At 49.4% G+C, this 27,943-nt stretch overlaps 2 protein-coding genes across 5 annotated transcripts; one reads left to right on the top strand and one right to left on the bottom strand.

The window, feature by feature from the left end:
- Positions 1-3,051: 3,051 nt before the first annotated feature.
- On the bottom strand, positions 3,052-9,579 carry LOC104047169 (uromodulin). 2 transcript variants are annotated; one of them, XM_064458126.1, is made up of 9 exons: positions 9,482-9,579; positions 8,485-8,551; positions 7,787-7,954; positions 6,806-7,011; positions 6,053-6,213; positions 5,241-5,486; positions 4,419-4,578; positions 3,867-4,011; positions 3,052-3,187 (listed from the first exon to the last, which is right to left on the bottom strand). In XM_064458126.1, exons 1-9 carry the CDS (start codon positions 9,482-9,484, stop codon positions 3,087-3,089), a joined length of 1,257 nt encoding a protein of 418 aa, XP_064314196.1. In that variant the 5' UTR covers positions 9,485-9,579; the 3' UTR covers positions 3,052-3,086. The 2 variants fall into 2 exon arrangements, with proteins under 2 accessions (XP_064314196.1, XP_064314197.1); XM_064458127.1 differs by lacking the exon at positions 9,482-9,579 and having other exon boundaries at positions 6,806-7,028.
- Positions 9,580-11,176: 1,597 nt separating this feature from the next.
- On the top strand, positions 11,177-26,979 carry DRC7 (dynein regulatory complex subunit 7). Of its 3 annotated transcripts, none has more exons than XM_064459070.1 (17): positions 11,177-11,829; positions 12,260-12,434; positions 13,328-13,453; positions 14,652-14,846; positions 15,176-15,331; positions 15,657-15,875; positions 16,612-16,740; positions 17,683-17,755; positions 18,289-18,417; positions 19,261-19,389; positions 20,040-20,266; positions 21,155-21,370; positions 22,437-22,547; positions 23,671-23,781; positions 24,778-24,972; positions 25,458-25,597; positions 25,745-26,979. In XM_064459070.1, exons 1-17 carry the CDS (start codon positions 11,696-11,698, stop codon positions 25,833-25,835), a joined length of 2,556 nt encoding a protein of 851 aa, XP_064315140.1. In that variant the 5' UTR covers positions 11,177-11,695; the 3' UTR covers positions 25,836-26,979. The 3 variants fall into 3 exon arrangements, with proteins under 3 accessions (XP_064315140.1, XP_064315139.1, XP_064315141.1); XM_064459069.1 differs by having other exon boundaries at positions 17,680-17,755; XM_064459071.1 differs by lacking the exon at positions 12,260-12,434 and having other exon boundaries at positions 11,745-11,829; positions 17,680-17,755.
- The last annotated feature ends 964 nt before the right edge of the window (positions 26,980-27,943 follow it).

The raw sequence follows: 27,943 nt of genomic DNA, 5'->3' as shown, positions 1-27,943 counted from the left end.
AGAGGCTGGGGGAAGACAGGAACCCAAAGAAGGAGGCTTCACTGGAATCGCCTCCCTTGGTGGCTCTGGGGTCATAGAGAGCACGGCTCTCCTGGCTGTGTCACTTGCAAATGCAGTACCACATCTTCCAACCCAGAAGTTCCCCTTCTGGATGATGCTCTGCCTGGTTCCCAGCTCCCTGCTGGGGCAGGGGGACCTTCCTGGGAATGGGATGTTTCATCCCCAGCAGCTCGTGGTGATGCCTGGTGGTGTACCCAGTTTGCAGGAGGGATGCCCCGACATGTTGCTGGGCTGGTGGGGGGCATTGGCCAAGAATTTGGCAGGATGGGGTTGAGAAGGGGAAGGAAAAAAGCCCTAAATCAGACAGGGGAAGTGGCCAAGGGGGAAACAATGTGGTTCTGATGGTTATTGCTGTTGCTGTGAGCTGGGGCAGGAGGTTGTTTGCCAACCCCCAGAAAGGCATGAGGAGTTCGCAGAAGGGAAATGAGGATGGCTGTTTCCTCAGGAGCAGCCGCAAGACCCAGGGAGGAATAGAGTCACCAGGACAAAGGGAGCAGAACATCGTGGGATGGTGGGGGTGACCAGGAGATGCCACAAAGCAGCATGAATGTACTCCTAGGCACCATCCTACTGCTCCTGGTGCTACCCAGTGACTGGTGGGCGAGGAGGACATGAGCACCCCTGGCTTGGGATGCGCAAGGCCTTGGTGGGTACATTTTCCCTTGAGAAAGTGTTGACTCAAAGACCATGGTGGGGTTTCACCCTGAAATGTGGTCAGGCCAATGTACATCATGGGATCTGCAGAGAGCTGGCAGAGGCGAGCAAAGCAGGGTGGGGCTTGCTGCTGGGGGCTATTTGAAAACCTAGGACCAGCAGGCCACGGTCTCTTCTCTGAGCCACCCTGTGGGGCTGGATGCAATGATGTGTCGATGCAGGTATGGTGGCTTTGCTTTCACCAGCCCTGACAGCTGTCCAGTTGCTTTTTGAAGCCCATGAAACTGTAGGGCTGCTCCTTTCGAACATGGCAGCTGCCAGATTCTCCTGCCTCCCCCTTCCCCTCTGGCCAGGGGGAGGACTGACCACAGATTTTGGGGTTTCCCCCCATTTTCCCACATGGTCTTCTTCCAGACACTGCTGAAAGACAGGAGAGCTGGGCCAGTGAGTGGTCCCCCCCATCCCTGCCCTCGCCCTGGTGCGCACCCAGTGCCACGGCACCCAGAGATCACCCCGCTCCCCTCCTCCCCAGCCCTGAGGCAGGGTGACAGGCATCACCAGTGCTGCAGCATGGTGGAGTTGGAGGAGCAAGGCAATGGGACCGCCAGCCCTGTCTCGTCCTGGTGCTGCCAGGAGCTGGGGCGCTGTGGCAGCCCATGTGTGCCTGCCTGCGGGAGTGCTGGCTCAAGTAGTGGGCAGGGGTGGCAATAGCGGGGTTTGGGGTCCCAGCCCCCCGCATCCACTGGTTCCACAGCCCTCCTGCCCTACAAGCTGCTGCAGTCAGCAGGGCCAGCATTGTGCAGCAGGCTGGGTGGGATGTAGGTGCTGCTCCTGAACCATCAGCAGTGCTGTCACCCGTGATGTCCTCATCACCTTCTCCCTCATGCAGGTGAGATGTACCCCGCTCCCTTGCTCGGAAGGCCCCGCGCCTTCCAAGCATCCCTCAGTCCCTGCCCAAGGGCTTGGCATGCCATGGCATGCTCTTCCTCCACCATGCTCCATGGTTGCATCATGGCCGACATCAGCTTTACCATTCCTTGGCAAGAAGTCACGTGAAATGGTGCTTGGGAAGGAAGACCCCTCCCTGAGGAGCTGTCCCAGCAGCAGATGGATAGTCAGGGAGAGAAAGAGGAAGTGGAGGAGGAGGATTGTGTGGGACCTTGTGCCTCCTGCTGACGCCCAGGCTCTCCCACACTCTGGCTGTCCCAGGGGACCATGTCCCATGGGGTGACGGTAGGTTGGGGCTCTCCTGGGAGCTGCTCCCAGCTTTGCCCTTTTGCTGCTGGGTGCTGGGGATGAGGTTCTCCCCTTTTGCCCTCAGGGCTCCTGCCAGTTGCTGAGCAAAACCCACCCGGGCAGGGCTGAATTTGTGGCAAGGTTGGTGGGTCTCAAGCAGAGAGGTGATGCTGCCAGCAAGCAACCCCACTACTGCTGTTCTCCACTGCAGGGCCCTAGGATGCTTAACATGATGGAGAAGGGGAAGGCAGGCAAAATCCAGCTCCCCAGGGAGATGTTCCAGTCCCTGAGCAGCCAGACAGCGCATGTGGTAGTGACAGTCCTCAACATCCAGCAGTTTGGCATGTTTGAGGTATGAGCTGGCATTGCTGGCATCCCTCCAGCTGATGGCACTCACTGGGCAAAAATCTTGCTGGCAATTTATCATCATTCAGAAGGAAGAAATCTGTATGGATAGATGTACATACACATGCATGCACATGCACACACAGAGTAGCCCTTTCTCTGCTAATGCTGCATCTGTGTCACACAGAACCATGCAAAGTCCAGCTTTGGTGTGCAGGTGTCTAGTGTGGGTACTTCTGTCTCCCCATGCACCTGGGTGACTCTCTGGGGAGGAGGAAAGCAGGAAGAAGGAACCTCCCATCCTTTTCCTACACTCCAGGTTTCTGGAAATTATTTCTCTGCAAATGAGACCATTTTAGAAATGTCTTGATCCCTTGCTCTGTGCAGAAGGGGTCTACCCCTGCCAAAATCAACCACCTGCCCAGGGTAAGAAAGACTCTGGGCAAAAAAACTAGCTAGTCCCTCCGCTCTCTGCAATCTCTAGGCCAAGTCCAGAGGCAAGGCTTGCTGCAGCTGGATCCTGCAGAGCACAGCAGCATGCCCTTGCCTACTTTTACACCAGAGCTGCTCCTCTACCCCAGCTTTCCTGGGTACATGGTTTGAATCTAGAGAGTGTGGGCTGAGAGGGAATGAAGTCCTAGGGATGCTACAGGGAACAGAAACACTCTGATGTGACTCATCCTTCAAGCACTGTTTGCATTCAACCACCACCTCCTTCCCCCAAAAAACCTGTAAAGACACAGGCAAGAGCCTCTCTGCTACTGCCACATTTATTTGGAAACAGCCGTTTTCTACACCATTTGCCTCCTTGCACTGGCAGCTGCAGCAGCCACAGCGAGCACACTCAGTGCACACAGTAGGATGAGGGCCCCGGGGAGCCATGGATTGGGTCCTGCCAAAGAGGAGAAAGGTTGGTTACATGTCTGAGTCCCCTGAGTTGACGCTGGGCCCTGGCAGAGCATCTCTTGGCCAAGAGCAGATTCGGGGGAGGTCATCTCCTGTGAAGGGTAAGAGCCACAGGAGCTGGGGGTGCTTCAGGGCTCTGAGGGCACTAACAGGACTTGGTCACTGCAACTGGCCTCATGTGGGGCCTCCACCCGCACCTGCTGCCCAGGTGCTCCATTTAGCTTGGCTTTCATGCCTGGTCTGAGCTATGCTGTAGGTGGGCTTGTCCCCAGCCCTGGTCCTGGACCGCTGCTTGGCTCTCCTGGATTGACCTTGGTGCTCAGAAGGATCCTACCTTGCTGGGTTGATGTGGAGTTCCAGCATTGTGAAAACCCAGCCTTCTTCGCCTAGGGTGTTGCACCAACAACCTTCTGGCTCCTGGTCCCCTCCCACCCAGCTCCCCTGCCCAGCCTGACCTGTGCCTGGTACAGAGTTGCCCACACAGAGTTAGCCTCTCTGTGCTGGTTTGGCTGCTGGAGCATGCTGTGCATGGCCATGACACCTGAAAGACTCCATGCTTCTGTGCAGGGCAGTGATTTTAGCAGCCTTTTTTAATAACATGGCATTGCCTAGAGAGATGCAAGGGTTTGTGAGCTGCTTCTGCCCTCATGGAGGGACATACGTACCCCCCAGGTCCTGTTGGTCAGTCCTGGAATGGTGGGTCTCTGCTCCCAAGGAAGGAGCAGCCAGCAGGTGGATGGGCCCATAGGAGACAATCTTATTGTACTCATCTGCCTGTGCTCGCTTGCTCCTCCAGTGCCTGGGACATTGCTGTCAACAAAGCCAAGGGAAGGTTGATGGGACCAGAGGGAAGAGGAGAAGACTGCTCCAGGGGGCAGGAGCTGTCCTGGTGGTTTCCCCCTGGCAAAGGCACAGTTGGGGCTGCAGTCAAACCCCAGAGCTGGTTCCTAAAAGGACCTTAGCCTGTTCCCCCGCCAAGTCCTAGCATAAGCCTCTCCTGCAAATACCCAACAGACAAAGGGAAATGGGAAAGAAGCCCTCTGGTGGGTTCAAGCCCTCATACCTTTAGTTCAGGGCGCTGGGTGAGCTCCTGCTGCTGGGAAGTGGAGCTGAAGCACCCAAAATCAGAGCAGAGCCCCTTCTCCAAACAGTAGGCCAAGGGAAGGGAAGTCCTCCTGTCCAGCCAGGGCACAGTGCAGACCACCAGGAGAGCTTACCTTGGCACAGGGCTCCGGGCTGTCAGGGAGACAAAGCCGGACACGGCAGTGCAGGAACACCTCGGGGTAACCAACAAACTGAAACATCTGGAAGCTGAACTTTGCAGTAGTGCTCTCTCCAATGGCATTCAGGTATGTCACTGTCTTGTCAAGGGGACACCTGGAACATGACGGCTGAGTCAGCAGGTGGCAAACAAGGGGGAGCATCCCAGCCTGGGACACCAGAGCACACAGGGACCTGGTGCAGCCCCCAGGCTTTGCTGAAGAGGACTATTTCTGTCTTGGTACCCATGGGAATGCCTTTCCTTGGCACCCTGCCTTGTGCCCAGCTCAGGGAGGAGCTGGCATCAGCACAGGAGCTGGCTCATGTCTTGCTCTGTGGGGCCACGGCTGCTCTGCAGGGGTGGAGTGAGCCTGGCTGTGGCTCCCACTTCCTGGATATCCACATTACTGGCTTAAGCTTGGCTGCAGCCACCTCTAAAGCAAGCTCTTCAGCAGATACCTCTAAGCGTACCCCAGCAAGGTCTCCCCTCTCCCCTCCATGCCTTTTGCCTCTGCAGCTGGCCAGAGTGACACTAGAGGGAAGACAGCACTATTGGCAGCAGAGCAGGGTCAGGAGAGGGGTCTCAGATCAGGGAAGTTAGGGGCTTCATCTATGGGGCTGTTCTACCTATTCAATGATGGTGTCCACCATAGATTCCACCTATGAACAATGATGGTGTCATTTCTCCCTCACAGCAACTTACCCTGAGCACCCAGCAAAGAGATGTGACTGGGCTCATGATGCAAAGAGACCGGATATGCTAGGGGTACTCCACTCACCCCTTCTCAATGAGTTCATGCCGCACGTCCTGGTAGGGGTCTGCACTTGGTGTGGCCCAGCAGTCCTCAACACTCAGCAGGAAGTACTTGAGCTGGTGCTGTCCTTCTATCTTCAGCAGAACATAGAGCATGTCCGTGATGGGGATAGCTGCAGTCGGCAGGTGATAGGGTTGGAGGTAGGAGGGAGTCTTGTATAGTCTCATGCTGACATTGAAGTGTCCTTCTCTGACTGTGAACTGCACCAGCCTGAGAGGAGAGGAGGAGAGCTCATGAGCATAATGAGAAGGCAGGAGGGTTGTAGCACAAGTCAGGCCACCAGTGCAGGTGCACTGACTCTGGATGTGCTTCTGCTCTTGGGTGTAGCCTTGTGAGAGCTGGGCCCCAAGATGCCTCCCAGCTGGTATGCCCACACCATGTGCAGACAGGAGCAAGGAGCTCCACAGGCTCCCACTGACCTTCTGGCCAGTGAGGGCTACGAGAAAGGCAACCCAGGGGATCCTAACCTGCAGCTCCACAGGGGCCTGGTGGGGGGTATCTTTCAGTTCCCACCCTTTATTTTTTGGTTAGTTGGTTTCAAGAAATGAGGATAGGAGAAAGGCTGATTGTGCGTTCCCCAATTTAGCTCTGTCCCATGCCCAAACCTTGTGTTGAAAAACTATGTTGGTAAGAGAAAGGGAGACACCCTGATGTGGCATTGCTCTCAGAGCTCTCCAGTGGCTCCCCACAGCCTTTGCAGATCACCTCATCAAAGGCATCTATTTTTCCACAAGCTCACAGATACCATGTCAGTAGCAAGGTGAAGGACTACTCACTTGTCAACAGCAGTGAGAGCAAAGGGCAGCTTCACCACCTGCTCATAGGCATAGATGCAGGAGAAATGCACCTCCAGATGAAAACTCCGGGAGATCACGCCCCTCTGAGCTTCCTGCTCTGACTCAATGATGTTGGAGTAAGACACGTGGGAGCTGTTTTGCTGGAACAACACAGAAATCAAGTCTCCAGACCATGTCTAAATCCATACACAGAGCTCCAAACTTTAGTTCAGATGGTGCAAGTCAGCTATAGATGCTTCAGGCCTTCTGGATATCTGCCTGGGGTTTTTGCTCATGCCCCGTGTCCAGGGGCTACTGGCAACCATCACCGGGATAGGCAAGAGTCAGCATATGGACCACAGGTGAGGGCCCTCCTGTGCAATGCTGAGCTGGAGCACCGGTTCCTCTGCACCCTCCCTGACCCATGAATCAAGTGAGGAACCAAGTAGCTATAGCCAGGGCTGCAGAGCTCAGAGAACGCTGCCAGAAAGCTGAGGGCTGTTATTAGCTAGTAAAGAGCACACTGAGACTTCCATTGTTGGCTGAGTAAGACAAGATGTGCTGCCAGCAGGGGTTTGGTGGAGGCAGAAGAGCTTTCTGACAGCCCCCAAGCCTTCCACGGGGAACGAGAACTTTACAGCACCCAGATATAAAAGGGAAAGCCCCCAGGGCTTCCCCTTGCTGTCCCCACTCAGCATGTCTGTTCCTCTCATGGCTTCAGAGCTATGCAGAGAGGTTCTGCTGCATCCTCACCTGAATTATTGATCCACAGGCAGTGTGGTTTTCACCTGTGAGAGTGGCTGCAAAAAACAGCTCACCCTCTTCTTCCTTTTCTGAGACCTTGCATGCCTGGTTCTTCAAGTGGACAAGCTCCTGGGGGATTTTCAAGAGTTCAAACACCTCCTTCCTCACCATCATCTTCATGTGCTCTTCCTCACAGGCCAGCTTCAGTATCACATCTGGGGGAAAAAGCCATCTGCAATAGCAATAAGGAAGAGGCCTGAAGGAGCCCTAGGTCAGCTGCGGGATGGCACAGTCCCACTGAGCTCAACACACCCTCATCCCAGCCTTGTTGGAAGGTCTCTTCAGAGACACTAGGCAAGAGACAAACCTTTGGGAATGTGCAGATGTTAATGTGGGTCTGCAATTTTCTACTGGTTGCCTGAGACCTGCACAAGTCCATGGCTGCCACTACTCTGAACACACACAGGCCTTAAGCTCAAGACATCAAAGGGAGATGCTGTGGGTCTGTCACCTTTTGAGGGCTGTCTACAGAATTGTTGCAGTCTGTCAAGGGCACCAGAGAGAGAGAGTGATCCTCTCTTTCAGATGAACAAGACACAGTTTTTGGCCAGTCTCTGGAAGGAGCCTTCACTGTAGCTGTACTGGAGTCCATGTGGCTGTGCAGAGACTGTGAGCCAGCTGTGCTCCACAGCATGCCCTGCTGCCCTGACACAGCTACACCATGGCATGGCTTCTTGACAGCTAAGGTTTCTTTCTTACAGGAATTAAGACTTCTGGGGAGGAAAGAAATGGCCTTTGACTGGGTCTTGTACCAACGTGCAGACAGGACATGGTGGTGGTGGTGGGGAATGCACCTGAACCAGGAGCTGGAACACGCTCTTGGAGCCCGCAGTGGAGAGCAGTGGCAATGCCATTGCACCGTACCCATAGCCCTTCCCTTTAGTGCCTGTGGACAGACTGGGGAGGGCTCACCAACGTGGCCAGCCCTACCTTGGCAGAACACCCCTGTGAAGCCTGGTTTGCAGGTGCAAACTGGTCTGTCCTTCATCACCTGGCAGTCCCCCTGGTGCTGGCATGGGTTTGGCAGGCAGGTGTCCACGCTCCTCTTGAAACGGAGGACAACCCCTTGCCTCGGGCCACGTAGGCTCTCCAGCTCACCTGCAATAAGGAAAGGTGAGTAAGCTGAAACACAGCAAGAATATCTCCCCTACAAGAGACACAAGAGCGAACTTGCCCCACGGCATGAAGCCCTACACATCTTGCAAAGGTTAAGATCCTTGCCTAGAGCCGGAGCAGCACATCTGAGGAAGAATCCACTGCCTCAGCTTGCCTGGGAGGATGTGACTGAGAGCATGGGAGACCTCCTCAGCATGGCTGTAACATGGATTAGAGGTATAGAGCCTGCCACCAGCTAGCAAGGAGAGTGGTGGCATGTCACAGCACCTCTGCCCATATCCATGGGTTATATACCATATGTGGCTGGGATGGAGAGCCTGAGGTTTCTGCCTATTTTGCCAGCTCTTGCACCCCAGTTCCTGACCCCCCAAGCCCTGCTCTGTTGTCCCCTCTTAGCAGCCTTCAGCAGTGCCCTGAATGAGGAACCTGGACATGGATCAGCGAGGGTTTGACCTCTCCTTTCCATACTACCTGTCTGTGACCCAGCAGGGACAGTGTAAAGGAAGACTCACTCTTGTTGCCTTCGCAGCCAGCCAGGCGGAGGGCAGAGACCAGCAACAAACATCTCACAGTCCTTTCCTGTAAAAAGATGCAGTCTCTGGGTAACTCAGGCTTTTAGCATGCTTGCTGGAAATGTTTGCAGTCATTCAAAAAGAGCCAACCCTCAAGCATGGGTGCAAGAATTTCTCTACTATATTTCCTCCAAAAACTCTAGGTTCAATGGCACAAAGTCATTTCCTATACCAAAGGGATAGATCAGCAACATCACTCCCCTCCTCCCGGCTAACACAAGGGTCAAATTCTGCCCTGAATTTAAGTAGCTATTCCATAACGAATGCGTGGGAGAAACCTGACCTCAGACCTACAGGGATATGCTGGCAGTTATCACTTTATCAAGCCACATTTCAGTAAGAACAGGCACTTTGAGTAAAACTGCACAGCTAAGGCATCAGTCCAGGCTTCCTAAAGAGGAAAGGAGTTTCTCTCTTCCCACTATAGCATTTTTGAAGAGTTAGGATTTGCAAAAGGATCCTTGCTTTTCCAGTAACACATATCCATAACAAGGAAACAATGGGATAAAAAAAACCTCCAAAGCCTTGAACACAACTAAAATTAATGCTACAAAGCCACAGATTAAGTCAATCTCCCCTGTTGGTCCAGATAATGGATTTCTTTAGGGAAATTAATGGCACGGTGCTGGATGAGCTCTGGACACTGGAGTCTCCTTATTAGAGATGCGGATATGAGTCAGCTGGGGCCAGTGGCTGGAGTGATCCTCTGCCACCCCTCTGCCCTGCAGGTGCTGTGAGAGGGGGGCAAAGCCAATGCCAAAAGCCCCACTCTGGTCTGGCAGCACATAGCATATCCCCTCCACTTGACCCCAAGCAGCTGTGACCACTGGACCTCCAGGTGAGGAAGGTTTATTCCCTGCTCTGCTCCTTCCTTGCGGCAGCATTCCTGAGAGTTCCCACCAGTGTCAAGATCTCACCTTGTTCTCTTCCCACTTACCATTACCAGGCCACTCTCTGCTCCTCCACCCACCGCTGCCCCAGGTCACTCTTGTGCTCCCCGCTCCACGCCTTATATTGCCTTCTGGCAGCTCATCCTTCTCGCCCACGTGAACACACTGCCTCTGCGATTGCACAAGAGCCAGCTTAGCATCCTTCGGCAGCGGCCGTGGAGGAAAGGACTCTGCAAAAGTCCATCCTCTGCCACAAATGCCTTTCTAATTAGCCGACAGCTCACAAATGTTGACCCAATTCATGTCTGCAATGGGATCCCAAACAGGAGTATCTGCAAAATCCCCAGGAATCTGGAATTTTGTGCATGCAACTGTTTTTGTGGTACCTGCTTTTGACGCAGCAATAACAACAGATAGCACAGCAGCACATGCGAAGGCCAGATAACTGTGTCTACTGAATACACGTGGTTTCACAACCATAACATACATTTGCTTCGGCTATTTTTTTAATTACTTCTGACAGCTAAGATCTGGTGAGAAGTAGTGGTGAGAGATGGAGGGATGAGGGCTTGGTCCTACCATGCTTTGCTTGGGAAACAGTAATCAACATGGTGCTTCTCGATGTATATTGACTCTCTCTGTGCATCCTCAGAGCTTTAATTGCTACAGTCACCATAACATAGCAGCAAACATGAACAACCATCCATACAGGTTTTTTCCTAAGCACACGAAAAACAGAAAACAAAAATGTTTAGCACCTGACCCCCACTTAAAGCCTAATGAACTACCCATTTAAAAAAAAAAAAGCCTCCTCCTGCCATCCTCTGCTGCCAGCTTTTGGGTGAGAATCTCTGCTTTCCATGAAGTTTTTCACAAAGCAATTACCTGGGACAGGAGCATGCACAGACGTGCTCAGAGATGCAACGGCAGTGCAGCCCTAAGGCTTAGAAAGCAACAAAGGAAAAGGATGAGGAATCGGGTGGGTGGGTGTGTTTGGATTTTTTTTTTTTTAAAGAGAGCGAAACTGGTGAGCCTTGTGGTCTCCCAGGGGCTGGTGGCAAAGCCATCCTGGCAGGCAGGTATTGGCCACTTCCCTCTCATTTTGCCCCAAAGGTGCCTTCTCCCGGGGGGTGCTGGGGTAGGTGTCAGGAGCTTTCAGACAGGGAGATGCTCAGGCCAGTGGCGGGGAGGGCTGGGGCAGCCCAGCGGGTGCAGTGTGGGCACCGGAGCAGCCCCCGGGGGCAGGGAGGGCACCCTGGGGGTGGTCTGTGCCCTGCCCGGGGTGGCAGGAGGCCTGCCAGGGTGCCTGAGGCCAGGCCTCGGGCAGGTCCCGGGGTAGGCTGCGGGGGAGGCCCGGGAGGGGCAGCGGCCCCCGCCGCGGCCCCAGCCTCCTCTGCGGCAGGCGTTGCCACGGTGCGCCGGCCCGGCAGCAGCGCTGAGGCGAGGCGGTGAGGCCGGGGGAGGCGGCGGGCTGCAGGGGAGGAGTAGCTGCAGCCTAGCTGTCCTTGAGATCCGAGGGGCTGAAGGGGCGGCGGGGGCGGGAGGCCGTCGGGGTGTTGCAGAGGCCAGGGAGCAGCGCCGGGACACCCCTAGTTCTGCCACCCCCCACCGTCCCCACTGCAAGGTCTTTGCCTCCCTCTTGCTGTCTGCTCCTCACGGGGTCAGCCTGACCGCAAGGAGGGAGAAACAAACAGCCCCCAACCTCCCTGAGATGTAAATAAATAATATGAACAGCCCTCTGTCCTTGGAGGCTGCTGACTCGGCTGCAAAACATCCCCCTCCCTTCAAGGCCCCTGGGTGGCTGGCCAGGCTCAGTGCGTGGCAGGTTCTGGCATGGGCCATCGGCAGGTATGCAGTGGATTTCCAGAGCTGATCTACAGCCGGCAGCACCCCAGGCAGGACGGAGGATGCAACATTTACATGGACAAGGGAAACAAGGGACGCACCACCGTCTGAGACTGAACGTGGGGATGTGCTCTGCCCTACCAAGCCAGGCTCCCCCGGTTTTGCCATCCTCCCCACGCTTGGTGGGGCCCAGGAACATGCAGCCATTTATTTACCAAGCCCAGACCAAACTCAAATTCAGTGCTCACCCTCTACTGTCGTAGAAATGAGAATCACGCTCCTGGCTGCCTCAGCCGTGCTCGCGTACTGAATCACCACGGCCAGAGTGCAGCTGTTTCTGTGTCACTGTATGTCTGGGTCCCACCCCTGAATTTACCCTGGTGCATGCGTTTCTGTAGTGTCCAGGGGAAGGCAGAATGGAGGTCCTGCAGGAGAAGGAAGAGGAGCAAAGAGAAGAAGAAGAGCTGAAGGCTTTTCAGGCCAGTGCTAAACTCCAGGACTTGGAGGTGAAGGTGCCCACGGAGCAAATCTGCGTCCCAAGTGATGTACCGTAAGTTGCATGTGTCTGTCAGTTACTGGGATGAGCAGAGAGGGTCCCTTTGGGGTCAGCGGGGAGGTTGCACATATGTGAATGGCTTGCGTGGTTCCCTTGCACAGGGAGGGGAGTTAGCGAGTTTTGCGTGCCTGGTGTGTTTGTCCAAGAGTGGGCACATGTGAGTAAGACGATAACTCACTTCATTGTGCATTCATTCGCTGCTCTATCATGACATTATGTAAAGATACCCCTGAGCCTCTGGGTATATGTCATCTTGCCATCACTCCGGAGAAGCTTGGCAATGGCAAAGTCATGCCTTTGGGTATGATCCCTGTTTTTAGCCTGGGAAACAGGGAGCCCCTGCCACATTTTGATAGCAGGTCATCTTGCACAAATTGCTCCTGGCTTATTACCTATGTCTCTCTGCTCCCTCCTGCTGTGGAAGTGGTTTTGACTGGAGCTCCATTGACACGTCCCAGTTACCGTCCTCATACAAGACAAATTCCCTGAAAGAAAAGAAGCTGCTGCGCATCGCTGACCATTTCCTCCAGCAGTACACTTACCTCTGCCCTGACCGCAAGCCGCTCTTCCTCCACCCAGTCAACGAATGTGGTGTGGAGGTATGGGGTGGTGTGGGGCTGGGCCACAGCACAGGGGCTGCTTGGCTTCCATAGTGCTGAAGGCTGGGGAAGGACAGCAGCCCTTCTTACCCTCCCTCCTGGCCAAAGGGAATGGGAACCTGCTTGCTTTGCTCACAGCACCCTGAGCAGGCACACAGTACCCTGGGAACACCCCAGCTGTCCAAGTCCACAAGCACGTTGTACCATGTACACGGTGGTGGTGCCTTGTAGGCTGCAGGGAGCTTGCAGCCCTGCAGTGTGATGCTTAGGAAACAGGAAAGACTGCAGAAATATAAAGGAAAGTAAAAGAAACACATGAAATAGATAAGGCTCAGGCTCAGTCACAGATGGATCCTAACTCTGGATCCAGAGTTAGGTCTTATTCCGAACTTTGCAGAAGTTACAGGGATGGAAGTAAATGTGGAAGTTTGTGATCAGATTTTGTTTAGGACTGGTCCCAAGCTGCACAACTGTTGTCTAGTTCTGGACCTGATGCTCCCCCAAGCATCTGGAATTGCTACTTTGGACCGGCTTTCCCCAACATTTATTACATCATTAAAGTACGAGGCAAAAAATGCTGGAGGACATAAAAGCTGGAAAGGGTAGTTGTTATTTTTCTTGCATGAAAGCTAAGAGAAGAATTGCCTTGCATCTGTAATGTGTCTCAGATGAGCTTGAAGTTTTAGCCACAGCCAAGCAGACGGCCTCTCAACCCCATGCAATTTCCATCTCAGAACAGGTGAGGAGGGTTACTGATGCTGTTGATAGGCTCTAAGGAGGTCCTGAATGTGAGCTGCAACATCCAGGGGTGGTCTGAGGACTGAGGAGGGCTTTGGTCAGGAGACTTTGCCAGGCATCTGTTGGCTAACCAAAGTCCTCTTGTTGCCCTACAGAAGTTTGTGAGCACAACGGTGAGGCCAACGCTGCTGCCTTACACAGAGCTGTACCACTGGGATGGCTGTGCCAGCTTCGTCTCTGATTACCTCACCATGGAGCCCCTCAAGTCCCCTATCACACTGGTAAGAAAGGGGCTGCAGTCCCATTAGAAGCAGCCCCATAACAGAGGTGACAGAGGGACCTCTGAGCACAACACAATGTGGAAACCCCAGTGGCTGGGATTACAAAGGTCTTTGACCTCTCCATCATCCCCTCATTACTTAGGCAGCCCCACTATTTTCTCAGGACCTGTGCACTCTGTTTGGACACGTAATCCCAGTACATTTACAGTGTTGTACCCATCAAGCAATTAAGCACCATTTCTACAAGATTGGGCTTATCCCGGCTTTCAGTGACTCCAGATGGCCAGCTGGTATGCTGTGGGCTGGAGTGGCTGACAAGCTTCTCCTCCAAAGACCAAGATGCCTTGCAGCAGAGGAGCACACAAAGCCTAGGGGATGATGCTTGACCTCAATGACCTGTTCTTAGGGGCTTTAGACATTTCTGTCCCAGTTTTGGGGATATTTTGGGTGGCTGAAGGGAGATTTCTAGACTGGCAAGAAGGGATGATGCTGGAGTTGGGGCAAGTTCTTGGCTGGTGTGAATCAGCTAAGGCAAAGGGAGAACACTTTCTGCTAGCGAGAACTGCTGATGCCCTGCAGGGTGCCCCAAACAGTCTGCATCAGATGCACACTGGCCAACAGTTCCCAGGAGTCCCAGGGCCTCAAGAGGAACTCTGGCATTTTGTGACCATAGAGAACATAGCTCCATTTAGAAGATGGAAACTGCCTTGATCACCTAAGGTGATGTGTGAGATCTGGGAGCAGATGTAGAACCTCTCTATATGCAGTATGGGGTACTGATCCATTTGCTTGCTCACTGGTGGCTGCCAGAAGAGAATATGTTCCCTCCTTTGAACTGTAATTTAGCTTATGGGTCTTTTGCTTTGAAATGCTGCAGGCAGACCAGCTAGAGATGGAGGAAAGCCCCACTCCAGAGTTGTGGTTAGCATTAGGTTTTCAGCGGTTTGATGAGCTTGTCCTGCCCATCTCTCCCTATGGTTAAATTTGTCCCCAGATTTGGGGTCAGCATTTCCCCAGAACACTTTGGAGGGGGCTTTTGGGGTCTACAGTTTATATAGGAATTTTATACAACAGATTCCCTATGGTTGTAGGGCCCAGGGATATGGGCAATGCCCTCTCTTTCTCCCCTGCTCTCTACCTGGTGTGTGTTTCAGCTTCACAAGACAAGCACTGCAAACATGCATCTCTCTCTTTCAAGCCCAGTTCACTCTATTCCCCAACCACCATCCTGAAATACCAGCGAGGGAATTGCTTTGACTTCAGCGTGCTGCTGTGCTCCATGCTGATTGGGGCCGGGTATGATGCCTACTGTGTGCACGGGTATGCCACCCGCGAGATATGTACCTTGGACGAGACTCTGGAGCTGTGCCCACTGCTCAGGAAGCCACAGGAGGTGAGACCTGCAGTGAGAGGGCAGGGAGGAGCCCAGCATGCACGCTCAGCCTGTTCATTTCCAGTGAGTTCCAGAGTTGAGCTAGGGGGAACAGCTTCAGGTCCACACTGGGTTTCAGTCTGTACCAAGCAGGGACCTGACCAAAGGGATCTTTTGAGTGATTTTCCACAGTTTTGTCAGAGGCCTCGTTGTCTTCACTGTATTCCTGCTCTCCAGGTCCAATACTGCAAAGTGCCAAGGGTTGGGAACTGAGAGGTACCTGTAAGCCGTCCATTTTCTCTCTTCTCTTGATCTCTGCTCAGTTTCACAGCAATACCCTGCTTTTGCAGAGGCAGGTACCAAAAAAGGGGATGAAGAAGTCCAACAAGTATAAAATTAAGCCCCCACCAGACCTGCAGAGCAAGTTTGAGCTTCAGCAGGAGTCCAGGAAGAAGGCAGAAACTGAAGCTGCTCAAAAGAGCGAGGAAAGAGAAGAGAAGGTCACGGTGAGTTAGCAAGGTCCACCTCATTGTAAACTCCAGGAGCAAGAGCTGAGATACAGGTAATGGCTGGCCAAAGAAAGGAGCTCACCACCCTCCACTTTGAAGTATGACACAACCCGGATCATGGCCGTGAGCACTTGGCCTCTGGGAACACAGTGTGTGCTGGCATAGGAATATGTACTGGGTATGTACTACCTCACTCTTCTGCAGAGTGGTAAGGGCCTGGAGATCTTTAGAAGTAGGCAGGGGAGAGAATGAGATTGCCATTGGGTTGGACTAAAGTGGCAATAAAATGGCAATAATTACTGCTCTGTCCTCTGCACTACAGGAAGTGGAAAAGCCCAGGCGTGACCCTTTGTATGGCTTACGGGTGCATGCGTGGGTTTTGATTCTGTCTGGGAAGAGGGAAGTTCCTGAGACCTTCTTCATCAACCCCTTCACGGGAAACAGCCACAGCACCATGGATGAGCACTTCCTTGGGATCGAGAGCATCTGGAACCACAGGAATTACTGGGTGAACATGCAGGACTGCTGGAATGGCTGCAAGGTAATGAGCCCTTAAGCACCCCTGCTGGGGAGGGACAGCTGGGCTAACCTGAGTCCTAGGGCAGTCCAAGATCAGTGGTCATCCCGGTTTCCACTTAACCATTCAGTGTATTGGCTCTGGTCATGTTGCTCTGATTACACAGACTCTGGAACTACTCCAGGACATCCCAGAGCCTGAGCTAGCAAATGCAGATCACACCTATTAAACCCCTATGGTGCTAGAATATCAGCTTTTAAGGCTGGCTGGACACTTATTCTCTCAAACAACAGCTTTTAAGGCAGAGGATGTTTTGAGCCTGTCAGGCGTAGCTCAAGGCAGGAAAGATCTTGATTAGGCTCTTCCCACACCTCAGCTACTCCCCAGCTGATATAAAGGTTGGGAAGCAAGGGTCAGAGTTAGAGCAACTTTCAGGCCTGTGTGAATGACCTTAGGTCGTGCAGGCCCGGAGGAAGGAGGCAGGAGCACTTCCAGCAACTTCCTCTGATCTGTGGCAGAGGCACCATGAGGAAAGGGCTCTGCAGCCTTCTAGGCACAGTGGCAGGCTTTGGGGTCCCACCAGCCAGCCAAGGGTCTGACTAGCCTACCTCACTGAGATCCAGGGTCTGTCTAGAATCCTTTACCTCTCTGACACCCAGCCAGGTCCAGAGCACCGCAGACGTGCAGGAGCAGGGTTCAGTTTCATGTCAGGCCCCTGAGACTGTCCTGTAGTTAAGTGGGTTTCTTCTGCATGGCCTAGGATCTCATCTTTGACTTGGGTGATGCTGTCTGCTGGGAAGTTATGCTTTCAGGGAGCAACAAGCCTGTTCAGCTGCTCCCAGATGCTGAGGAGGAAGAGGAGTTATCTGACAGGGACATGGATGATATGGTGAGTGACCCAAATGATGGCTCTTGTGCAGTGGGGATGCTGGATGGAACTGGTGTGTTTGTAGGCCCATACATGTCTGCCTGCCTGCTGCGCTCTCCAGGTCAGATCGTTATTGCTCTAGCTAGGTTTTGGTTGGCATGTTAGATTCCTTCTCAATCTTAAATAGTTCTGTTGCTTTTTGAAGCAGGACCTCAAGTGGTACTTCTGGTGTCCAAAGTGGCTAGGGATCTCTGTAGATCTCCAGTGCATTGACCTTTGAATGAAATAATTTTAAAAAATAAAATCCGAACTGAAATTTTTCTGGATGCTCTTTCTCTGCTGGTCAGCACCCTGCTCTTCTGGCTGCTAGGTGGAGTTGCCAACCAGATGTAGAAATAACATATATACTCTAATATACCAAAAAATGTTGCGTACTGGAAGCAAAAAATCATATGTTGTCCTGGTGGGAGAACACAGCATGAGCAAGCAGGCATTGCACCAACACAGCAGGACGGAGGAATGCCAATAACAGTACGTTCCCTCCTGTTATCTAATCTCCTCAGCCTGTGCCCATAACTGCAGAGCAAAGTGTCCTTCGTGGTCTGCATAAAACAAGCTGGCCATCAGTTTGAATGACGATTGTCACAGTCATCCCCTATCCAGCGTGAGCATTAGCCAGAAGAAGATAATTTCATTAGGCTTGACTAAGGGTATGCTAGTGAGAGTGTGGGGATGCAATAAAGCTCTCCTTCCACGTAAACTGCAGAGTGCTGCTTGCCTCAGTCCTCAGGCTGTGTGTGACTGACACAGCTCTCCTAACCGTGCCACCGTGTTCCCCAGGACCAGCACAGCCTCGCATGAGCTGAGCTCTGATTGCTGCACTGCATTCTCTAGAACCAAAATGCCTCCTGGCACAGTAAGAGGAGGTGCCAAAAATGCAAATCTTTGCTTCTGTTTCAGCAGGAAAAGGAGGAGGAAGACATGAGTTCTGACATGCCACCATCGTGGGTAGCCCCAATTCAGATATCTCCCAGACGTATGTATTCTTCCTTTGCCTTTTTCTTGCCCTGCAGCTAGCCTTTTAGTGGATTTAGGACATTTGTGTATCTCGCTCAAGAGTTCTCCCTTCAGGATGGACATGGTATAGCAGTGAAGTGCAGTAGATGAAGGCAGCAACAGCTATTGGTTTGAATGCCTGCTGTCAGTGCACTGTCTCATCCCTGGTGGGAACCCCCCTGCAGACACACACATGCGCGTGCACACACACAAAAATAAAAAAAATGCTTTCCTGCTAGCTGAATGATTTTACCTGGGATAGACTTTCTGTTACCGCTATGCACAAGGACCGGCCCCTGCATTATCAAATATCTGCTTTGGGAGAGAAAAGAGTTGTTATACTATTATAACATTAAAGCACAACAGGCAGGTGCTGAACAGCTTTACTGGCAGCTGAAAGCAGTCAATAAATGCATAGTTTCCCTTAGACGATGTTTTCCCCTCTTGAATTCTTTTTCCTTGGGCTGAGTACAACGGAATCAATTTTCCTGACACCTCTCTTGCCCACTGCAGAGTTTGAGACCCGCTGTTCCCAGGGGAGGAAGGTGATCCTGTACAAGAAAGCAAAACTGGAAACATGGGCACCATACCTGTGTGGGAATGGGCTGGTGAAACGCCTCACCATCTACGCAGACTTAGACTGTAAGAGAGATGAGTGAAAACACTTGATTCAATGAGAAAACACAGCCTGGGGTATGGTGATGGGACGGGGGTGCGGTCCCCTTTCTGCTACAGTCTCTCATGTGCTTTCTTACCCTCCTTTCACATTTGTGGGAGACGTATCTACCACATCTTCAAATGCTTCATCATGCTCACTGTTTGTCAAGCCCCAGAAATTTCCGGCATTGCTAGGGGTTTCTGGGAGAGTTTGAATCTGTTTACATCCCAATGATAGGCTGTCCAGTGTCACAGGTAAGCTGCTTGGATTTTCAGTCTCCAGCAAAATGGAATGCTGCTTTGATTTGATCCAGTAGTATCACTATTCCCATTGGTGTCGGCAGGATCCGTAGCTATGGACTGTGGATATTTCTGTACTCCATTCTTCAGCAGCTGGTCCAGGAAACTGTGCAGATTCCTAACTGGACATACAGTGTCCTGTCCTCAGCCCTCTTGGATTGTGTAATGCCCCTATGTCATTTCCCATCACTCCTGATGCGATCATTAAGCATTTGGGTTGGAATCTCTCTTGCCTAATCGTAGCCATCCGCCATGCCACCTTCTCCCCCTGAGCTGATTACTTTAGTTCTTGTTGATGGAGAGGAATAAACCCTCTTAAGGTGTAATTCATCTACTCAAATATAGATTAGGATTCATCTACAACATGCCCCTGTGACTGTAATTGCCCCTGTGCCAATTCCAGTGACTGTCTGCTTTGGATGTATCGGGAGCACAGGGTGCTTGCACAGACACTGAGAGCTTATCAGATGAATCTTGCCACCTCCAACAGGGTGATGTAAGGTTGTGAAATGGTTTGTCTCCTGCCAGGTACTGAAATAGTGGAAGTGAGGGAGTGGTTCAAAAACCGAGAAGACATGTTGGATATGAGAGAAATGAATAAACAAACACAGCTGACCACAGAGTGCTTCAGCCCAGGACACTTCCTCGGTCTCAGAGGTATTCCAGCTCATCTGGGCAGCCACTGCAGCTGATGGGACTTCATGTGGATCTCTTCTAGTGGTGGAAAAAGCCCAATGTTGTGAGGGGTGGCAAACTTGTGGGATGCATCACCTAGATAAATAATATGGTCTCCAGTGGAGAGTAGAGAATTGGGTGGTTGGCTTCCAGTCCTGGACAGTGCTTCCCCCCAGCATAGCAGAAGAAAAACACATACCTATCACATACATAGGGTGATATAATTTACTTTTACCAGTAGAGGTGATAGAAGTAGAAACTTTATCCTTAGGATTATGTTCTGTCTCTCAATGTTGTGCAGCTGGAAAGTCCTGCAGCAGATCTGTTGCTAAAGCAGCATTTCACCCCAAGAGGCTGTGCCCATTCCTGGTTTGGGAAGAGCAGGGTCCAGGCTCCACTCACTACTGCCTTACTGTGCAAGGAAGGCAGTTGCCCTGCAAAGCTGTCCTGCCATCCTTAGGCCATGGCATATTGGTACATAGCAGTGAGAGATAACGTTCCTTTCTTATGCTCTTCTGTGCATTTGATTTATTAGCTGCTGAAGAAAATGAGACTTCCTCTGGTCACACCTATGTTCACCATATTATGATTGCTAACTCTGAAAACATGTGCAATCTCTCTTACGTCCTTAGCTCACACCTATACGTCACTGGAACCAGACACTGAACGTACAATGGAGTTTTACAATGAGGCACGAGTTGATGGCCTCCAGAAACGTGTTGAAAATGCTAACGAGATGACAGAGTACTTCCTGGGACGTGATGACTTCCTGCATGTCCGGCACATGGAGTTTGGCAAAAGAGGAAAGAAAATACACTTGGCTGGCACCAGAACTGACATTTACTCCCGGCCTATAGTGGTATGGCCAAGGCAGGAACAGAAAAATATCTGTCACTGTGATATTTATACTATCCAAAGCAGACTGCCTAGGGCTTTAGGTTGATATTGAGCCAAGGCAAAACTCCAGATGAGATGTCCAAGCCTTGTTCAGCTGCTGTGTCTGACAGTTACTTGTCGGAGAGCGAGCTACATCATGACCTGCTGTCATGAACTGCATTGAGCAGCTAGAATGAAACTAGGAAACTGACTTGGAAAATGTGTGTCAGAGGAAAGAAAAAAAGCTTGACTATGATTTTGGAATGAAATTTTCACAAGACTAGTTCACAAAACTAGTCCAATGATTTCATGTTCTAACCCCAAACGAGTAACATTTTAGGTTCCTGATGAAGTATCCCATCACTCTGATTTGTTACAAGCAGGTAATCTACGTCTTCCTCTAGTCAGGTCTGATTTGGAGAACAGAAGAGGGAGGAAATCTGACATCTGGCAGTATGGCTCAGACACTTCACCTGCCAAGACAGAGCCATGCAGTGGCCTGCCTTTGGACCAGCACCTAACATGCTCCTTTTTCCTTCCCTGTGTTGGGGAATGTGGGAAACTTTGTTGTGCTCCAAAATACATTGCTTCCTGCAGTTCCCTCAGGCAGGGATGCATCCCAAGGTAACTCTGAACTTGGAGAGCATACTCAGCTCCACAAATAGGAGACTTCTGTATTGCTTTAAGCAGCTTTGTGCTTTTTTTCTTGGGCACAGGAAAGAACAGTAGGACCATGGGCCAAGAGATGCCATCATAGTCCAGGAAGAAAAGCCCAATATTTACCTTGGGGTTTTTACCCAACTCTGCAAATCTTGCCAGTTTTCTGTGTTGTCTAACCTGCTTCCATCTCTTTCTTTTCACTGCTCATTAGAAAATCAAGGAGTGTTTCCACAGAAACCTAGAAAAGCCTGCTGATGAAGATGTAGCAGAACGTATCTTTCTGATCACAGAGGAGATGATCCATCTGACTTATCACCTCAAGGACAAATACATTACTGCCTCAAAGAAGGATTTCTTCAAAGCGGTGGAGAGGGATAAGGAAGGAAATGAAATTGTCATGACACCAGAAATGTGCATCACATACCAGGTATGGAGAAAAATTACTTATATCTTGAAGTTTTTCTAGATCATGAGACACAAAGAGGTGAAATGTCAGTGGAAGAACTACAAGCATGACATATTCCATGCTGCCCTGCTGCTCCATCTGCACACTCCTCTCACAGACAGCCTCCAGGCTGACAACACAAGTGCCCCTGGAGATGCATTACCATGCTGGAAGTGACTGGGGGCACAGGATGTAGCGGAGTGTGAAAGGCTTGCTCTGGTCATGCCTGAGGTCATCTTCCCAGACTTGGTCATCAGGCAGTGTAGACACAACCAAGATCTTATAAGATGCTGGTTCAGCAGCTGTTGGGCTCAGTCCTGCAGAGCCATGGCAGGGAATCTGAAATTTCCTCTGCCATTCTCTCTTGAAGAAGAGACTACAGCCGAGAAGCAGAAGCAGATACCCTGGGTTCTAGCTTGAATTCTGCCATGGACTTCTTGGGTCACATCATTGCTTACATCTCCCAGAATTTACGCTGCAGACGCAGAACAAGATGCTGAGGCTTAATGCATTTCTGATAGATAGCCTTAAATAAAAGATATTAAGAAAAAAAAGGAGTGCTGTCATTAAGCCAAATTCTCTCATTCAGGATATGGGGGTCACTCCACTAACATAATTGATGTGAGTCTGTAACCAGGGGCAGAAGGCTGCCAGTAAATTCTGCAGTGATGCTGCACAGTTACACTTAGGAAGATCAAAGAGAGATTGCAACTACAGTATTGTTTTAAAGTTTCCATTTCCCATTGAGGTGAATACACAGAATGCGATTGCTGGAGTGCCATCCTTTAATCTCTAACCCTGCAAAACCTGTTCCAACCAAATAACAGCAGCATCAGCAAAGTGCAAGATGTGTCATCTGGCTCTCATTACTGATTCAAAATCTAAATGAATTCTAATAAAATGTTGACCATGGGTTAGGTGTTTCACTGGTGGAAATCAGTGTCACTATATTGACTATAGCAGAACTGTGCCAATTTCTGTTATCAGAGTACCTGGTCCCATGCATCCAAAGCACGGTACTGTCTTTCACTAGCTTATCTGCTTCCAGGCGGGGTCCTCTGAGCATGACAAGAAGCCGCTCCGTCTGTACAAATTGTTGCAGGAGCTAACAGAGGAAGAGAAGCAGCTGAAGAAACAAGTCCGGCAAGCTGAAGCAGAGGTAACAGGGAGGTGTCCACACTGTTGTCAAAGTTGGTGAAGCATGGAAACAGTTTCAGCTGACTGGTTGCCAAAGCATCTTCAGCATAAACTGTGATAAAAATAAAATTCTGGTGTCACAACGCTGGTCTCTGTGCTGAATTAGCAAGCTTGCAACCCAGTCATTTTTCAGTAAAGGTGTAGATTTAATATATTTATGGAGAGTCACCTACTTTCCAGCTCCTGCTCTTACTCTTTGTTCTCTGAGAGGAAGACAGTTTCAGAAAGTAAATGACAGCATGTGAATTGGGGCATCTAGAACCACGTCTGCCTTTTGCCTGGGAAAGAAACCAAAAAGAAAGGATATTGTATGCAATGTTTTATCTAGTTGCTAGGCATTTCCAGGGAGTCCTGTCCAAAATATTGAAGTGACTTTTTGTGGGAGCAACTGTGGATAAATACTTCATAAAATTGCTTGTACTGCTAATCACACTGTGACCAGTGTAACAAATGTGTGTTCTTAGAAGTCTTTGTAATTACTTTGTGATAAATACAACCGTTCTAGCAGACGGAGGCAAAGCTATTGGATTTTTTTAAAATGTTTTTGTGAGGAAGAGGAACTCCTGAAGGAGCTGGAGAGGGAATGCTCAACTTTATTAGCATAGAATACTAGGAATAATGAAGAACAAGATTACAAAAGTCCTTTTTATTTTTCTCCAGAAATTTGGCAAGGTAGTTCACTGTGACATCATAAACTACCTTGCCAAATTTCTCAGTCTTGATGTATTAACAGACAAAATATTCATATTGCTTGTGCTTTATATCCTATTAAGACAAAGAAATAAGCCAAAGCTATCAGTAGAATTTCAAAAGTAGTGGCAAGACTATGACTCCAGATGAACTTTCTTAACAGATAATATCAATAATTGTGTTCAAGAATTTCATGCAGAGCAGCAATCTAAAAATAAGACCACTATTGGCTTGATGTATCAGCAAGATATGAACATATTTGTATAGATCTTCTATATTTAACCTTATGCTACAGTTCTTGTATACAGCATCTGCTCTGTTAGCAGGTCAAGCATGTAAAAGTACTGTTATTTTGTGGGAAAGCTGAGGGGTCTTTCTTGTGATATTTTTGGAAGGTGTTAAATATTTTGAAGATCCGTGAGAATGAAGAAATGGCTGTTAAATTGTCAGTTTCAATTTATAACACAGAGAGGAATGAAAAGAGAAGGCAGCAGTATGAAGCCATGGTAGGTAGACTTTGCTAATACCAGTATTTATTACATGTATACAAAGAAATCCAGAGTAAGCTTTTTCTGTCTGAGGAATTATCTCTGAAGAGCTTTTAGTATCATTAAAATATTTTGGGCCAAATCCCTAGCAGGTGTAAGTCAGCACAGTTTCAGCTGACTTCCCATCACATCACCAAGAAACATTATTGTTTCATATTGTTTAGTTAATAAAGAAAAAATTAACAAGGATTAGTTGTTAATAGGGATTATGAGGGGAGTATGATAATGAATTCCAAGCTGCATCTTTCTAGCCAGGGCTCATGTTGTTAGGCAAATATGCACTTCTTTGTGCGATATGAATCGGTTATTTGTTTTCGTTATTACTTGCAAAGTCAATTTTGTTCCAGGATCTCTGTTAAGGAATTAATGCCTTATGGATGTTCTGGACAAATACAAAAAGATTCAAGAATAATTACTTGCTATTTTTCAAGATCTCTGAGATGCTTCTTGTGAATGGTTTTTAGACTGAGCTTTCCTGAATGGAGAGGTTATAAAGGTGATATTAGGTTTTAGATGCCAGACTTCTGGCATGAAACACAAGCAGGGGCAAAGATGCAAGAACCAGCTATTTGCCAGCCTACAAGCCAGTAGCACTCAAAATACCCTGTCCTAATCTCCTTCTGTCCAAATACAAATGCATTTTGTAAAGCCCTTCTTGCACCTCAGTGGATAACATGTTTTGTGTAAGAGAAGTCTCTACAATCAAGGAAATTAGGAGGAACGTTAAAAAGGACGATAGAAAATAACTACAGAAGAAAAACTGCATTGGGAAAGAGTTGGTATGCAAAGCTAATGCAAAGCACTAGTTCTGATCAAACTATAGGAAAAAGAAACATGATTTCCTCCCTGGGGGTAGGGAGGAGTTTTGGCATTTGCTTTTATTTTGCCTTATCACATGGTGTTTGGAGAAACAGGTAAATGGAACCATGACTCTTTCTGTCCTTTCCCCTCCAGAAGAACACAACGGAGGATGGGATCCCAGGACAAGAGGAACAGGATCTAGATTACTTGGCACCTTTTCTTATTCGAATTGGCCACAGAGAGAAAATGACCAAGGGTCAGGCCCTGCGCATCAGAGATGACTGCCTGACTGATTTTAAGCATCATCTCATTGATAAGGCTAATATCATCCAGGCTCACTTTGAAAAGGTACACCTAGCCTTGCTCCAGGTTGTGCTGTTACTGGAGTCTCTTCTGTGCTGGCAGGAGGGTAACACACATCTCATTGTGACAGCAGGCAAGAAACAAGCGTCCTTTGATTACTTGAAGAGAGCCATAAATGTGCCTGTATTTTTTTTGTCACTGGCATGTGAGATCAAAGAACAAAATAGCTCCAGGGTGAAATTTAGTCCCTATCAGCTATCAGAGCTGATTTGGTTCTCCAGTGCTTCTTGACTATAGTGAGGCAACGCATTCAGGTTTTGCTGCCTCTTGCTGTTCCACATGGTTTGATTCCCCTTGTTTTCTGGTTCTGTGAGACCTCATCTCAAGCTTATTGCCTCCCGTGAAAATAAACCAGCTCGTTTGTGGTTTCCTTCACCTTGGGTCCCTGAACTTCGAGTTGCACTTTTGTGTGTCTTCTCCTTGCTCTTCTTTCTATTCCCCTGACTTCTGTTTGCTTGCTCCCCCAACAGGTGGTGGAAGAGCTGCAGAAGAAGAGCCAGTGGTTTCAGGAAAACCAGAATCAGCTCAGTGCAGAGGAGGAGGATGACTTCCTCACCCATTACTCTGAAACCATGTTCCATATCCACATTTTAGCGCTGAGGCTCAACAGGTATTGGGAATGATTGCCTGAGTACAGTGCCCAGGGGAGATCTACAAGGCAGCCCCCCTCAGGAACTCGGCACTGAAGCTATTCTATAACATATTCTAGCTGATGTTCCGCTGCAGTTTTCCTCTGATATCCCCTCTCTTCTTCCAGGGAAAAGCAGACGGCACCACAGAAATACCTTGCTCTTCAAGAGAAGTTGCGCAAGGATCCTCGCCTATCTGAGCACCTCAGTCATGCCTGATTTCTTTATTCTTTCAAGCCAGACACTGGAAATCAGTGCTGAAACTGGTTAGAAGCAGCCTGAAAAAAACATGAAAAAGTTTTCCTATTTGCCTGCAGTAAATCTTCATTATCATCAGATACATGGAGATTTTAATGAACTTGTACCATTCCACTGTCTTTTTCTTTTCCCTCTTTTAAGGCCCATCTACAGTTATATCAGTTGTCTTCTCATGCAATCCCATCATGTTTGAGACTGAAGTCTGAATGAGACCTTAGCTTTAGGGTCTGCTTCAGAAGATGCTACAAATTATGCATGCTGTATTACAGGGCTTTTCTTCCCCAGACCTGCTCCCTAGCTGCTGACATCAGGACAGGATTATTTGGGAATACTGGTTCTTTTCCAACATAATAATATTTTAACAAATGTATAATTTGGCTTTATAAGTAGCACAAGCAAATATTTTGAACTTCTGAGTTCACAATAGATAGAAAAATTCTTTGACCTCACTTAGAGCTATCTATTAACTACAAAACCCAGCAAAAACTAATACTCAAATTGACAAACTTTGGATTTTAATGTCTTTCTCTTCGAATGCCTCCACTTACCATTCACAAATATTGGCAGACAGGATAAAAAGTCAAGAGAAATCCACAAAGCATTTCAAATCCCAGAAATTTTAGGTAATCAAGTATTTTGGTTAATAATAATTCCCCAGGATGCACAAATGGAAATCAGTATGTGTGCACCATGTATTGTTTTTTATATAAGTCCTTGAACCTGCTAGGGAACAATTTCTGGTGTCACCTGTTAGGCACTCTGGACACCTACAGTTCCCAACAGCTACAGTCTTCAAGGAACAATCTCTAATTCTTACCTTCAACGAAGACTACACCATTTGCAGCTGGGGGAAGGCAGAAACTTATTTTGCTGTGATACAGCAGAGTAAGTGACATTACACCTGAAATACAGGATGAACCAGAGCAGATTAAACTTCTTGTTTTATGGTAGCTGTCCATTTTAAGTCTAATAGATACACTAAAAGGCTTTTAGAGAGAAACATCCCCTGGCTGCCTATTTTATTGCAACAGAGTAATTTTCTCTTGCATTGTTTCTGTCATATTTTAAGAGGTGAACACAATATTAAAACCAAAAGCCACCATTAGCTCATCATGCCTAATCTGAATATCCAAGTCATTAAAATATACTAAATTACCCTTATAGGGAGCCCATTAATTTAGGTGTTACTTGAAGGATGCGCTCCATTTTGGGCTCAGAAATGGAAAGCAGAGAATTCAGCACCTCCTATGGGAGATGGGTGCAGCATTTGACACCCACCACAGCAAATCCCCAGGTCTGCCTGGACCCCCCAGCTCCCCGTTTTGGAGCTCCAGGATGTTTCACGACAATATGTCATGTTCCGAGCCATTCAACAACAGCAGTAGGCTATTTCACACCAATACACAGTTTCTGACAGCTCTGCATCCCTCTGCCAGTGCTTGGCTAACCTGGTGACCTAGCACAGATGGAACCAGGCTGGGAAAGGAGAAAGCTCAGAACAGCTCACTTTTTGAGATAGGGAGTTTTTTCCAGTAAGGACATGCTACTGAAAAGGAACATCAAGGGTTCTGGGAACTGATGTCAGCCAAAACAATTTCCAAATCACAAGGATCATGAGTAAGGACTGAGGGACCTCGGGGAACTAGGGAGAAAGGAAACGCTAAGGTCTCTGAACAGAAAGAAAAAAAGGAGCAAGCAACCCTGTGGTTATGAACTGATCAGCATTAGTTTAATACCAGCAAATACACTGAAACAAGTTATTTTTAAAAATGCTTTTTACAGGCACTAGGGACATAGAGGCTGCCAAAAAAAAAAAAATAATCAGCTAATACACGTTATCAAGGACTAGCATCAAACAAATTTGTTTTCCTCTTTTGATAGAGTAATTGGCTTCAGAGACAGGGAGGGGAGTGGGAGTGGGAGCAGCAGTGTGACTCCGTCTCAGCCAGGTTGTGAGAGCGTCCAGCAAGGCTCTGCTGGGAGGTAAAACCACCCGACGCCCCGGCGGCCCTGACTCGCCGGGGGCAGCAAGACAGAGGAGCTGGTGCTGGCACTGCCTAACAAAAAGA

The sequence above is a fragment of the Phalacrocorax carbo genome, chromosome 8 (assembly GCF_963921805.1).
Source record: "Phalacrocorax carbo chromosome 8, bPhaCar2.1, whole genome shotgun sequence".
NCBI lineage: Eukaryota > Metazoa > Chordata > Aves > Suliformes > Phalacrocoracidae > Phalacrocorax > Phalacrocorax carbo.
The sequence above is the reverse complement of the archived record's forward strand: the minus strand, read 5'-3'. Positions and strand labels throughout refer to the sequence as shown.

Bases quoted from the DNA above. Each gene is read 5' to 3' on its own strand.
- LOC104047169 (XM_064458126.1), bottom strand. The intron at 7,955-8,484 runs GTGAGTCTTCCT...TCCTTATTGCAG, and splicing joins TGGCTGCGAAGGCAACAAGA to GTGAGCTGGAGAGCCTACGT. The intron at 4,579-5,240 runs GTGAGTGGAGTA...GTCATGTTCCAG, and splicing joins CATGAACTCATTGAGAAGGG to GTGTCCCCTTGACAAGACAG.
- DRC7 (XM_064459069.1), top strand. From the start codon at position 11,696: ATGGAGGTCCTGCAGGAGAAGGAAGAGGAGCAAAGAGAAGAAGAAGAG. The intron at 13,454-14,651 runs GTAAGAAAGGGG...CTCTCTTTCAAG, and splicing joins TCAAGTCCCCTATCACACTG to CCCAGTTCACTCTATTCCCC. The intron at 22,548-23,670 runs GTAACAGGGAGG...TATTTTTGGAAG, and splicing joins TCCGGCAAGCTGAAGCAGAG to GTGTTAAATATTTTGAAGAT.